This window comes from Candoia aspera, chromosome 1 (genome assembly GCF_035149785.1).
Source record: "Candoia aspera isolate rCanAsp1 chromosome 1, rCanAsp1.hap2, whole genome shotgun sequence".
Lineage (NCBI taxonomy): Eukaryota > Metazoa > Chordata > Lepidosauria > Squamata > Boidae > Candoia > Candoia aspera.
This window is the reverse complement of record NC_086153.1, coordinates 330,186,140-330,199,350: the sequence shown is the minus strand read 5'-3', so window position 1 is coordinate 330,199,350 and position 13,211 is coordinate 330,186,140. Positions and strand designations below refer to the sequence as shown.

The following is a 13,211-nucleotide window of genomic DNA, read 5'->3' as shown; positions in this document are numbered from 1 at the left end:
CCTTCCTTCCTTCACCACCCATCTCCCCCCAAGAGAGAACTTGCCACGGTTGAGAAACACTGTGTTTGAACTTCAATTCCCAGTATTCTAATGGATATGCAGGGAGGAGAATTCTGAGAATTGGCAGTTCCATCCTGTCTGGGAGTTGTCAGATGAGGAAAGTCTAGTTTACTACCTCATTAAAATGTTTCTGTCTTTGTTATTCTGAGAAGTGCAAAATGTATTATATGTTACATGTAGATACAGTTCTTTGGGGCAAAAATATGTTCCCCTTTTGCATGTGTGCTTTTGTGCCAATTTCATGGGTGATTCTGAGGTGACTGGGAAATGTGGAAAAATAACAGATCTCAATCTTGGTCTCACACATACAAACTCACTTTATTTAAGTAATAGAATTGCAGGATTCATGTTATATTAAAGCAGGGGGGAACAGGCCTTGCACATCCCCCAGTCCCATTTTTGTTGCTGCCCAGAAGCCTGTGGGGATTGCATTTGAGGGCAAACAGCAGGATAATGGCAGTATGATTGTAATAAAAAAAACCCAGAAGAACAGATGCATTGAGGCACAATATGCCAATTTTATGAAACCCATTCAATACCAGAAAAAATGGGGAAGGGACCAGAGTTCTTTCACACAAATTAGATACTATGCTACCATGTTCCTTAAGACTGCTGAAAGTTGAAAAACTTGTTTAAAACAATTCAGTCCATGGCTGCAAAACTGTTGTCTCTCTCTGCAATAAACCATGGTTTACCTTGACCAGTTCATTGAATGTTAGTTATAGAGCTCCCAATACAATAATCAAAAGTATGATATACAAATAATAGTGGCTGGTTCAGATCATGACCCAGTACCCCAAACCAAACTAATCAGACTCTGCCTTAACACATTTTATGGATCTCTCTCAACATGTATTTATTAGAATTAGTTATCACTGATGAAGAAGCCTTATTTAGTTGATTGATCTATGGTTTAATGTCCAATGGCTCCTCTGCTCTCACAGACCAGCTGAATTTTTGTCTTTCATTTTTGTTTCTAGTATTGGGTGATGTGAGGCCGCTCCCAGCTTCCAAGATGGTTACCAAGGAAGAATCTCAGTCTCGAAACAGACATTCTATAAGCCCTGTCTTTCTGCATAGCCAGAATGTTGCCTTTCTGCCAGGTAAAATACACTGACAAGCTTATCTGGGGTAGCCAATCTATTACTATGCTGCATAACAACCTTTTCTTTTCTTTTCTTTTCTTTTCTTTTCCAACAGAACTGGCTAGTGCTGCTGAGAGCAGCCATCCTGAAGCACCATCTACCTCTGTTGGTCCCATAAAACCCAACAGCACTCATGCCCTTTCACCCGCCCTGGATGACGCTAACAAAGAAGATGTTATTTTTTTCTGATCAGCACCAAGAAGGCCTGCTTCTTTGCTCAAACGGGTGTCAGAAAGCTCTGCCTTGGCCCAACTGCATAATCTGAGGGCAGAGCTACAAGATTTTCCCTGAAAAATGGTTCAAATTGAGGATATCATTTTGGGGCTTCATGTTACAATCTTGGCTTTGCTTATGTTGCTCCTTGGACTAGAACATTACTCTGGCTTTCTTTGGGTTCCAAGGCAAGCTTTCATAGTAACATTCTTATAGTTTCTTGGGGATGGTATATATGGATGGTACAAGAACAACCCAAGCACTTTAGAATATGGATGGCATTTTTATTTTTATTTCCCTTCTGTCTTATTGATGAACAAAAAAGTTTCTCTGTAGTAAGAAGTGGCTATAACTTTATTGAGAAGTCCTCTGCCTCTAGTGGCTTACGTCTAAAAAGCTCATTTTGTGCTTTACTTCTCTGTGTGACTATGTCAGCCTGAAGCTTCTTCAACAGATTTTAAGTTGGAGTCGCAGCAGCTATCTCTTTAGACAAAATCCTAGCAACTTTGTAAATAGACCCCCCCTTAGTAGTTATTACATAGCAGTCATTCTTTGTAACTCTCCTTTTTAATTTTATTTGTAAAGTTGATGGTTTTCAGTGTTTTAATATTTTTTGTCAAATTTGTGCACTACTGTAATGACCAAATGGGATCCTGGCACACCAAATGATGGCTATTTTTAAATCAATGATTGCAACTGTTCCTCTACTGTAGGATAACTCTGGAATCTCAGATGCAACCGAAACCTGAACCTGTTTGAGTCAATTAATCCATAAAATCATAAATCATAAAATGAACCTTAACGTATGTCCAACTTTTGAAGTGTTATTTTTGTTTGAAATTATCAATTACATTTGACATGATTACTTGTGGTTGTTGCCAAAAGAAAACAAACTATGGTCTCCTTCATTATCACATTCAACTTCAGATACTTAATGAATTATAATTCTGATAGATACATAGGTGGAATTCTTGGTGCTCTCTGAGCTTGGTTGTTTGGCCACACCCCCACCAACACTGGCAGGACAAGCTACTGTACATAAACAGGGAGCAAACTCCACCACATTAGCACTGATGATGTTACCTTGCCAGGTAATGAAATGTCTGCAAGCAAACAACCAAGCTACAGATATTCTCTTCTATTGGAGATAAATAGGTCTTTGCTGAATCTGTCCTGTAGAGCTCTTATCTGAGAGTTTCAGGACTTCCTAATGGCAAGCAAGCTAATCTCTCACATATTGGGGATAAAATGTGTTGGCCCTGACATTCAGGGATGTGGGTGAAAGCAAAAGAAACTGGCACAAAAGGAGTGAAGCATGAAGGATGTTCTTTGGCGTGGAAACATAATTGTGTCCAGCAGTGGCAGTGCTTCGGCTGTATTGTGAATTGGGCAGCTGCTGCTGCTGCTATCTTTAATGTCCTGAGATTTCTCTGAAGCTGAATGTGGGTTGGTTGGTTGGTTTGGTGCCTTCGAGTCAGTGTTGACTTCTGGCAACTGCCTGGACTAGTCCCTGCAGTTTTCTTGGCAAGGTTTTTCAGAACTGGTTTGCCATTGCCTCCTTCCTAGGGCTGAGAAAGAGTGACTGGCCCAAGGTCACCCAGCTGGCTTCGTGCCTTAAGGTGGGACTAGAACTCACAGTCTCCTGGTTTCTAGTCTGATGCCTTAACCGCTACACCAAAATGGGTCTCTGAAGCTTAATGTAGCTGTGAGTAAATAGGATTTCATTCTCCAAATAAACATTAAGTGAAAAGACAACTGTTCAAGGCTATATCATCAGAGCCAATCAGCTAAGGAAAATTGTAGAATTGTATCTTTTATTATCAACTCTGATTGTTTCACATTAGAATGCTGTACACACAGCCAGACTATTCTTTTTCACATAAAAAAAAGGTAGCCAAATTATTTAACTAGGCACGGCAGCTACCTGCTCCTTGAGGAATTACAGAGTGAAGCAGGTCAACTAAACTCTGTAAACTCTCACAAATGGATCCTCCAAGAAAGTGCCTATGATTTATATAAAAACAGCACCATTTTTTAAATAGAAGCACCTAAAACTGATCCAGCCTCCACCATAATAGGAGTTACTCTGCCCATTTCAAGAGAGATTATATAACAATTTATGAATTTCTGTGGTAGCCCTTTTCCCCATATGATGCTGTGAAGTTGCTGTTCAAACCGTTGCACACCTGCCCCTTTCATAGTGTAGATAGATCCCAATGAAGGAAGAAATGCTTCCCATGAGGCCCACAAACCATGGAGAAAATTTTCCAGCCCACAGAACTCCTGAGGGCAACCAATGGATGGCATTGGCCAGGTCAGCCAGGTTTCTGATGATGGTCAAGGCTTCCATGTGCATTTCAGCCTTTGCTTTCTGAAAGAAGTCCCTGCTGAGGCAAACAAGACATGGAGGAGAAAATATGTTTACTGAGCTTATTTATTGCTATCAACATTGGAGGAAGAAATTTAATTGTTTATTTTTGTCCTGAAATTAGGCCACTGTTTTTACTCTTGGCGACAGCTGACGCGGTCAAGAAGACATCCTCATGTGGGGATAGTGCTTCCTACTGGAACCCCCAGGAGCTAAAATTCTACTTTTGTCCCAAACAGCATAATAAATATGGCCTAACTGGACTATTGATTTGCTATTATAAAAGGACACCTATGTAATCCCAAAATATGGTTTACTTTATTTATTAAGTTTTGGGGAGCCAGTACAAAAGAAAAGGAAATTGGCAAAGAACAAGGCAACAATTTGCCTTAGCCTTCTGGATTAACTTCAACATTTCTGGAAAATGCTCAGATGTGTGCCCACATGCCAAATAGTGCTTATCCCTGTTAGCTGGGGAGAACAAATGCTTGTAATGCAAGGAGTCATACCTGGATTCTGTATGCTGCTTTCTTCTTAAGAGTAATAAAATTCTGAGAGATCTGGAACGGGGACGTAAAGACAAAATTTTAGCCGCAGTCCACATTTCTTGAGCAAGAAGAGTTCCCTCTCCCTAATATTGCTTGAATCCTGTGATAATAGAGAACATTCTTGATACAGCAATTATGTGGAAAGAGGAATGCCTTAAGAAACTTTCTCAGTCAGAATCAAACTTGGGGAAAGGCTAAACTGAGTCCCAATTAATCCAAGTACTTCTAGATCTAGAATCCAGGCTGTCTTTCCCTTCTCCCTCCCTCCCTCCCCCTTTGCTCCTTACCGTGCAGTTCCCAGCAGCAGAGAAAAGCCCCATAGAGTTGTACTGAGTGTCCACCACCTATTTGAGTGGGCATGAATAATTTCAGCATCAGCAGCCCAGGCCATATGCTCACAGGGGTAATAAAGCTGGTCAGCTACATTGCTGAAGATGGAAAGCCAGCGCACTGCCCCATCCTCCTCCTGCAACAGGATATCAGGCAAGCTTTTAAGTGTTGATTTCTCAGCTCCATCCTCTCCTTTCATCTTCCTCTGATCTGAAGACTCATCCATTGCCCTTTGGCATTTAAATGAGAGATCAGTGGTACACGAGCATCCCGAAGGAGCCGTATCAGACCTGAGATTTGATCAGTGTTAGGTATTACAATAAATGCAAAATATTGTAAGATGGAGCTTCTGGGCAAAAGGACTGTACTTTGAGAATGGCCTATAAACATGGTTATGAAACGCTTTATGTGCAGAAGATCTCCAGTCTTTGACATTGTCAATTAAAATGCCAGGTAGCAGAAGAGGCCACTGCAGCTGCCAGTCAGAGGAAATAAATAGGCTAATTAAGAGCCAGCTTCCCATTTTGTTGCAGGCAAATGCTGGCTGTGGCCCCGGGACAAAGTTTGTTCCCCATACTAATCCCTCATGCAAAGTCGAAGTATTATTACTAATCAGTGCTCTCATTCTCCTTCCCCTTTCATGTAAATAAGTAATCCTGTTGCCTTAGAGGTAACTATCCTCTTGGTTTATTGGTGCTCAGTGTGTTGGGCTAAAAATAGGGCTGTTTTTATTCCTGTCAGAAAATTCCTGCTTCTTCAAGATAGAAATTGCCTGTTGTCCACCAGATCATAGGGGATTAAATGAAGTTCTGTTTTTGATAACATTGTCTGAACATTTAAGTAGAGCATTGACTTCAAACTGCACCTTTTTTCTACCCGAAAAATTTTCCCTTCACCCCCAAGGTTTTTAATCATCTCAAGTAGCCTATTTCATTCAGTATTTCATACAAAGCCTAAATCATGAACACAGGAAACTCTACAGCCTAGAATATGAAATAGAAGACTGCTAGATGTGTTACTAAATTGAGAGGTGGTTGGATTCACTTGGATTAAGTTATGCTGTTCTCCACTGTTCCTTTCAGCTTGTAGCAAGGTCCTTGCAATGGAAATGCTTTGCAGGTCTCACATATCCCTGTACTTCCATGAAATGGTGGATGGATAACAACAGCTGCAGGCAACAGGAGAGTCAGTGGGGAAGGCCCGTAATGAGCATCCTTTGTCCTGAGTGGATATGTGATTTCATCTAGACAACACAGCTCTATTTTAGGAAGACAACAGTTCACAAACTACAAGCTTCAAAACTTAAATTTGCATATTTTATAAGACCTATATGTACTCTGGATGGGTCTGATATTTTGAACATCTGCACATCAGGCAGAAAATGCTACAACAAACACAGGTTCAAGTACTGTGATAGGGAAAGTTACATCTGCTAGATTTTTGTTTTCAGTTCTTCAACGATATATTCAGAGGCACATTTCTTTAAACCTTTTTAGCCATTCATAGATGTAGATCCAGGCATGGTTTTTGCTTATTTGTTGCTTGTATTTTTATTCTAGTATCTTGCCTGCACTAGGAGACCCTGGCCTAGGGTAAGATTTGACTTTTTTGCAGATAGCCATTAACATTCAAAGCTTTCAACTTTGTGGAACAGTGTCCACTTTCTGGGATGTTTTTACCTTGTTCCCCAGTCCATACTGGCAGCTATAGGAAAGCATGGCTAGGTCATCAAAAAGGCGTAGAACTGTTCGGCAGTGGCTCAGTTGTGCTGAGACAGCCAGAAGGCTTTGGCCAAGCGATGCCTCCCCAGGTTGTCTTCTGGTCACCAAAATCCCTCCAGCCAGCTGGCAGCCATAAGAGATGGTGCGCATCTTATGGGAAGATTTATTGTATAAAAACATTAGTACCATTTGCGAATTATATTTTTCTTAAAAAGTCATGTAGCCCCACAAAATCAAAGTTCTGATAAGTTTGGAGAGCAAGACGAAGTCAGAAGATGAACTGTAGCCTGCATTTTTTCATATCCTTTTACTATTGGCAAATACTTCACAAATGTCTTTAAACTGAGAAGGCTGATACATTTCAAAGATAAGCTAGCTTTTCCCTCCCCACTCCAATTTATTTTTTTTTAAATTCATTGTTTTATTTAAGTGTCATAAATAATAGAAAAAAATACCCCAAGTGTATTTCAGTTTTTAGCATACTAAATTTTAGTAAAAATTCGGTAATGATACGGTAAAAGTAAAATCTATTATTTTATGTATGTGGAGGATTTAATTATAACTTGGAGAACAGGGGATTATGCTAGATTTGAGGGGCTCTGGGAAAGATCCTTTGGGGGGCTCTCCAATATGATATCCTTATAGCCTCAAAATTACCATCAGTAGTGGGGAGGGATCTCTTAGGTATCTATATAAATTAGAATTGGAAGACTAGGCAGCATACTGTATAAACCTTAGTAAATAAAAAATAAAATTGCTAGATATGTAATTAGTTGTTAGTGCCTTTTAATTTATTCTCAAATTGCATGCTTTATACTTGTTTTGTGTGCTACATTTTTTCTGAATGTCCATTTTACCTGCACATACAAATTTTAAATGTCATGTCATGAGAAACATATATTATTTATAGCTTTCTTTATTTTTTAAAATTGGATCTTTTCTTTAGAGATAAGCATACACTGCAGCAACCACTAAGACTGTCATCTGAAACATGCTGTCCTCCCTTCTTCCTTCTGAGTATCTCTCTCTCTCTCGGAGCAACCAAAATTATAAAACAACGTGTAGGCTTTCCAGTTCTTCAAGATCCTGGAGTCACAATTCAGCCTTTCTCTATCTGGTGTCCATCAGATCCGGTGGCCCATAATCCATATGGCCCTGCTGGTCGAAGATTATGGGATTTACAATTCAACACACAGGGAGAGCACCAGCTTGAGGAAGGATGGATGGGGTAAGGGAACACAGAGGAGCTGGTAGATGCCCAAACTCAGCTCTACTGTTCGGTGGAGTTTTGATTAGTTCCAACCTGCGCTTCCTAGTTGTGTTGGATTACAAATCCCATGGCCACACCGGCGGTGGATGCTGAGAACTGAAGTCCCACATGCGGGGAGGGCAAAATTAAGCGTAGTACCCTGTTATGGATTTGGGAACATCCCTGGGGCAACCGCGCTCCTTTTGCTTCCCATGGCTAAGGCATCCTCTGGTTTGCTCTGCATAAGTCCCTGGGCACTCCGAGGGGAGTCCGAACGAACAGAAGGGACCCAGCACCCTGTTCAGTCAAATCCTCTCCCGCCCCACCCGCGCCGAGCTGAGCACCCGCTCCTCCATCCTCCTCTCACCACTCGGTCTCTGCCCCGGTAGGTTTCCAACACGGAGACTAGGTCACTGAAGGGAGGCACCACCGCCATAGCAACACTTCCGGGTTGGCCTCTGTCGTCCGATGGCGTCATCTGGAGGCGAGTCGGGAGAGGGAGAACTACAAGTCCCAGGAAGCAGCGCGCGAGCCGTTGGCGGGAGATTTGCTGTTGTTGAGACTGAGGAAGGTGCGGGAGAAGGGGTATTTTCAGAAGGGAGCGGAGGTAAGTTGCGTTATGTGGTTGGGAAAGGAACGAAGGTAGTTATAAAAAGAAAAAGGCTGAGTGTATTTTTGTACCTTCGAGTCAGTCTTGACTCCTGGTGTCTGCTGGGACAAGTCCTTGCCGTTTTCTCGGCCACATTTTTCAGAAGCGGTTTCCCATTACCTCCTCCTCAGGGCTGAGACGGGGTGACCGGCCCAAGGTGCCTTTATGCCTAAGGCGGGACTGGAACGCACGGTCTCCCAGTTTCCCTAGCCAGTGCCTAACACCAAAGTGGCTCTCTTATGTGTGGTGTGTGTGTATGCATAACTGAAATAAAAAGGGAAAAGTACAGAAAAAGCAAGCTATGGTCAATGGGACAAAAAGGAAGGTGAAGAGCAAATTAAGGAGGAAGACAAAATTCCCTGCATACAAAGTAAATGAAAATAGGAAGAGGGAAGGGATAATAAGAGTATTACGTGCTTTAGACCAGGGGTCCCCAACCCCCAGGCTGCGGACCGGTACCGGTCTGTGGCCTGTTAGGAACCCGGCCGCGCAGCAGGAGGTGAGCGAAGCTTCATCTGTATTTACAGCCACTCCCCATCAGGGCATTACCGCCTGAGCTTCGCCTCCTGTCAGCGGCAGCATTAGAGTCTGAAAGTGCTGAGCTCTGCAGCAAGGGCAGAAAAGTTGCAACAGAGCCCAGCTTGACAGAAAGAGCCCAAAAAGAAAGCAAGCCCATGGGCTGCTATCTCCAAACGGCGCGAAGAAAAAAGAATAAACGGTTGGGAAAAAGAGGAAGGTGTTGTCGGGGACAACCGTTCTTCAGGCTCAGCTTCCAGACCTCGCCTCTTGGGATCCAGAACTGGGAAGACCTTCCAAGCCTTGCACAGCTGGACCACCAGACAAGCCTGCCTTCCTGCGCCTTCGCTGCCCTCAGCCGCTTCAAGCCCTGCCCTGCTGACCCATCCTCCACCAAGTCCTACCTTCCTACGCCTCCTCCACTCTCCACCGCTGCCTCCATTGCTGCCGTGCTGCTGCCGAAGACTCCAAGGGTTACCAGGCTGGAGCTCCCTGCCTGAACCTGCTGGTTTCCCTGCCATTCCTAGTGCCTGACGTGTGCCTTGTGAATCCAAGGAATTCTGTGGCTGGGTCTGCTTTGACTTTGCTGGCTTTCTGGAAAGGACTCTGCTCTTTAACCCTGCTGGCAAGCACACAAGTACTCTGTGTCAAGCCTTGTTGTACCCAGTGCGAATCTTGCCAAGTCTTGTGGTTGCCCAAGTGAATCTTGCCAAGCCTTGTTGTACCCAGCGCGAATCCTGCCAAGTCTTGTTTTTGCCAGAGTGAATCTTGCCAAGCCTTGCTTGGATCCAGTGCAAAATCTACCAAGCCTTGCCTTCGCCAGCGCAACCTTGCCAAGCCATTAGCCTGCTTACCACCATCCTGAGTTTCGTGCCAAGCCTGCCATGTGCCAACCAGCAACTAACCACTGAACTTGTATCACACGGTATTAATAACTTTGCCACATGGACACCAAGCACCCTGCATTAAAAGACAAGCCTTTGGAGTTTTTCGAAAGAAAAAAACGTGAACATGAACAATAGAAGCAATTATTGAAGGCCATCACTTCATCAAATGTGTCTGCACTGAGAGCATCATTCTTAGTGGCTAACCGCATTGCTGAAGCTAAGAAGCCTTTTACTATTGGTGAACAGTTGATCCTGCCTGCTGCTAAAGACATTTGCTCTGAACTTTTAGGAGAGGCTGCAGTTCAAAAGGTGGCACGTGTTCCTCTTTCGTCTAGCACCATAACTAGATGAATTGATCAAATAGCAGAGGATATTGAGGCACAATGGTTAGAGAGGATTAATGAGTCACCATGGTATGCAATCCAGGTTGACGAGTCTACCGATGTTGACAACAAGGCAACAATGCTTGTTTTTGTGCGATATATTTTTCAGGAGGATGTACATGAGGATATGTTACATGCACTTTTGTTGCCAACCAACACCACAGCTGCAGAACTATTCAAGTCTTTGAATGATTTGTTGTAGTTTATTCGTTTAGTCGCTTCTGACTCTTCGTGACTTCATGGACCAGCCCACGCCAGAGCTTCCTGTCGGTCGTCAACACCCCCAGCTCCCCCAGGAACGGGTCCATCACCTCTAGAATATCATCCATCCACCTTGCCCTTGGTCGGCCCCTCTTCCTTTTGCCCTCCACTCTCCCTAGCATCAGCATCTTCTCCAGGGTGTCCTGTCTTCTCGTTATGTGGCCAAAGTATTTCAGTTTTGTCTTTAATATCATTCCCTCAAGTGAGCAGTCTGGCTTTATTTCCTGGAGGATGGACTGGTTTGATCTTCTTGCAGTCCAAGGCACTCTCAGAATTTTCCTCCAACACCACAACTCCAAAGCATCTATCTTCCTTCTCTCAGCCTTCCTTATGGTCCAGCTCTCACAGCCATATGTTACTACAGGGAACACCATTGCTTTAACTATGCGGACCTTTGTTGTCAGTGTGATGTCTCTGCTCTTAACTATTTTATCGAGATTTGTCATTGCTCTTCTCCCAAGGATTAAGCGTCTTCTGATTTCCTGACTGCAGTCAGCATCTGCAGTAATCTTCGCACCTAGAAATACAAAGTCTTTGACTGCTTCTACATTTTCTCCCTCTATTTGCCAGTTATCAATCAAGCTGGTTGCCATAATCTTGGTTGTTTTGAGATTTAGCTGCAAGCCAGCTTTTGCACTTTCTTCTTTCACCTTCATCATAAGGCTCCTCAGTTCCTCTTCGCTTTCAGCCATCAAAGTGGTATCATCTGCATATCTGAGATTGTTAATGTTTCTTCCAGCGATTTTAACTCCAGCCTTGGATTCCTCAAGCCCAGCATGTCGCATGATGTGTTCTGCGTACAAGTTGAACAGGTAGGGTGAGAGTATACAGCCCTGCCGTACTCCTTTCCCAATCTTAAACCAGTCCGTTGTTCCGTGGTCTGTTCTTACTTCTAGTGTCTCAGCAGACAGCCATTTTGCCTTCTTGGTTTTCTCTTTCTTTGGGATGTATTTTGTTGCCGCCTCCTGAACAATGTTGCAAACTTCTGTCCAGAGTTCTTCCGTGTGACGAACCTGACTCCATTACTGCACAGCTAGATTGCACGTCTCTCACGTAGCCTCAGAATGCTGTATATTCCCTTATAAGGGCATGACTTGTATTTCCCTATTCTCTTTGTACTCACTCCCCCGCCCTGATAGAACTGCTGAATAAAAGGAGGTGGGGGCGTGGCACGCGAGAGGCAGCACCAGCATCCTCCTGAGATGTAGCGTCTCTCACCACAAAAGAATCCTGTACCTACCGTTGTTTTTTCGACCTCACCCTTGCGAGGGAATCGTTGGCTCATTCCCCCCCAGGGAATCCCATAGACCGAAGGGCGAAGGACTGGTCGCGCGACGCGACAACTGGGGGCTCGTCCGGGATCCCTTCGGTCTCACGGTGTGATCTCTGTCTAGAGGTGCACTGCCTTCACTCTCGTTACTACGCACCTGGAAAAGGCTCTGCAATCGTAAGTAATGGGCTCCCCACTCTCCAAAGTTTCGTCAGTTCATAGGGACGAACTTTATGATTTAGTGAAGAAGGCTAACTCTTGTCAAAAGGCTAACGGTACGACCATCTTTCCCATTTCAAAAAAATCGGTGACTCAACTCCTACTGTACATGGAGAGACACTGCCCTGTCTATCCTTCAGAGGGGTCGCTCAAAGCATCCACTTGGGAAAGGATAGGAAAATATTTTCATGATACCCCACGAGCACCCGTGCCTATTCTGACTGCCTGGAAGGCTGTCATGGCGGCCATCAACACTCTTTACCCTCCCCCGTCTTCCCCGGAGACTTGCCCTTCTCCTCCCGACCCAAAACTCCCACCCCCTCTTGCCGCCCATCTCGATGCTGTCTCACCACCACCCCCTCCATACCCAGCCGTTCCTTCTCCCCCTTCAGCTCCAACGCCCGACTCCCCTCAACACCACCCCCTCGGAGGCGCCATCACTGAACTCCTCTCCTCCCCCCTCTCATTGGAAATGGAGAGTCCCTCTGCCTTTCCCATGACCATCGGCCTAGGGGCGGCGGGAGGAAATTTGTATAACAATATTGAACTTAAGGTTTTGAAACAAATCAAAGATGCTGTAACCACCTACGGCTTGCACTCTCCTTTTACTAGGGGAGTTTTAGACTCTTTAGTTACTGCTAACACTGTTATGTTATTGTATGATTGGAAAATGCTTTTTTCTATGCTTATGACCCCGGCGCAATACGTTGTGTGGCAATCTGAATACGACAAAGGGGTGGAAGTAGAAATTAGAAGAGGTCTTCCCGCAGGGGTGACCGCAGATCAATTATTAGGAAAGGGACAATTCGCAACCTTAGTCCAGCAACAGAACTCCCCCCGTCGTAGTTTTGCTATCATTCACATGTGCGCCATGAATGCTCTTAAAAGAGTGGATGATTCCGACTCTCAATCCACCCAAACGTTTCTGAAAATTATGCAAGAACCAAATGAACCATACGCTTCCTTCATAAGTCGCCTTCAGATTGCTTTAGACCGACAAATTGATAATGCCACGGCTAAACAAGAGCTGCTAATGAAACTTGCTTTCTCTAACGCTAATCATGACTGCCAGACCATTCTGCAACCCGCAGTCAATCAACCGGGTGTAAAACTTGCAGACTTCCTGCAACTTTGCAGAATCGTTGGTACCACCTCTCACAAAGTGAGCGCTCTCGCTGCCGCCATTACCACCTCGCTGCCTTCTACTAACCCCTCCCCTCAGCTCCATTCCCCGGAAGCCCTCGCAGTCACTCGTCATGGAAATTGCTTCAATTGTGGGAAGCCGGGCCACTTTAAGAATCAATGCCGTGCACCCGGGGGAGGTGGTGTGCCCCCTTCCACTCAAAGGGGGCCGCCCCCCCCTTCCAAACCTAAAACTCCTTGTCCCAGGTG

The 13,211-nt window shown here is 44.3% G+C and overlaps 3 protein-coding genes across 10 annotated transcripts in view; 1 reads left to right on the top strand and 2 right to left on the bottom strand.

Annotated features, from left to right (window-relative positions):
* ARHGEF18 (Rho/Rac guanine nucleotide exchange factor 18) overlaps positions 1-2,231 on the top strand; it is a 70,175-nt gene extending 67,944 nt beyond the window's left edge. For all 5 annotated transcript variants that reach the window (XM_063290653.1, XM_063290654.1, XM_063290652.1 and 2 more), the window contains 2 exons: positions 1,041-1,163; positions 1,261-2,231. In XM_063290653.1, the coding sequence (XP_063146723.1) occupies positions 1,041-1,163; positions 1,261-1,394 (257 nt within the window). In that variant the 3' untranslated portion in view covers positions 1,395-2,231. The remainder of the gene's footprint in view (positions 1-1,040; positions 1,164-1,260) is intronic.
* The window catches only part of ARRDC2 (arrestin domain containing 2), a 463,191-nt gene that overhangs the window by 348,053 nt on the left and 101,927 nt on the right, over positions 1-13,211 (bottom strand). The gene's annotated exons all lie outside the window — the stretch shown is intronic.
* Positions 3,214-8,104, bottom strand: PEX11G (peroxisomal biogenesis factor 11 gamma). 4 transcript variants are annotated; one of them, XM_063290658.1, is made up of 5 exons: positions 8,002-8,104; positions 6,344-6,535; positions 4,622-4,800; positions 4,296-4,346; positions 3,214-3,805 (listed from the first exon to the last, which is right to left on the bottom strand). In XM_063290658.1, the coding sequence occupies exons 1-5, from the start codon at positions 8,068-8,070 to the stop codon at positions 3,589-3,591; spliced, it is 708 nt and encodes a 235-aa protein (XP_063146728.1). In that variant the 5' UTR covers positions 8,071-8,104; the 3' UTR covers positions 3,214-3,588. The 4 variants fall into 4 exon arrangements, 2 of the variants coding, with proteins under 2 accessions (XP_063146728.1, XP_063146729.1); XM_063290659.1 differs by having other exon boundaries at positions 3,214-3,802; XR_010066955.1 differs by having other exon boundaries at positions 3,709-3,802; positions 4,296-4,434.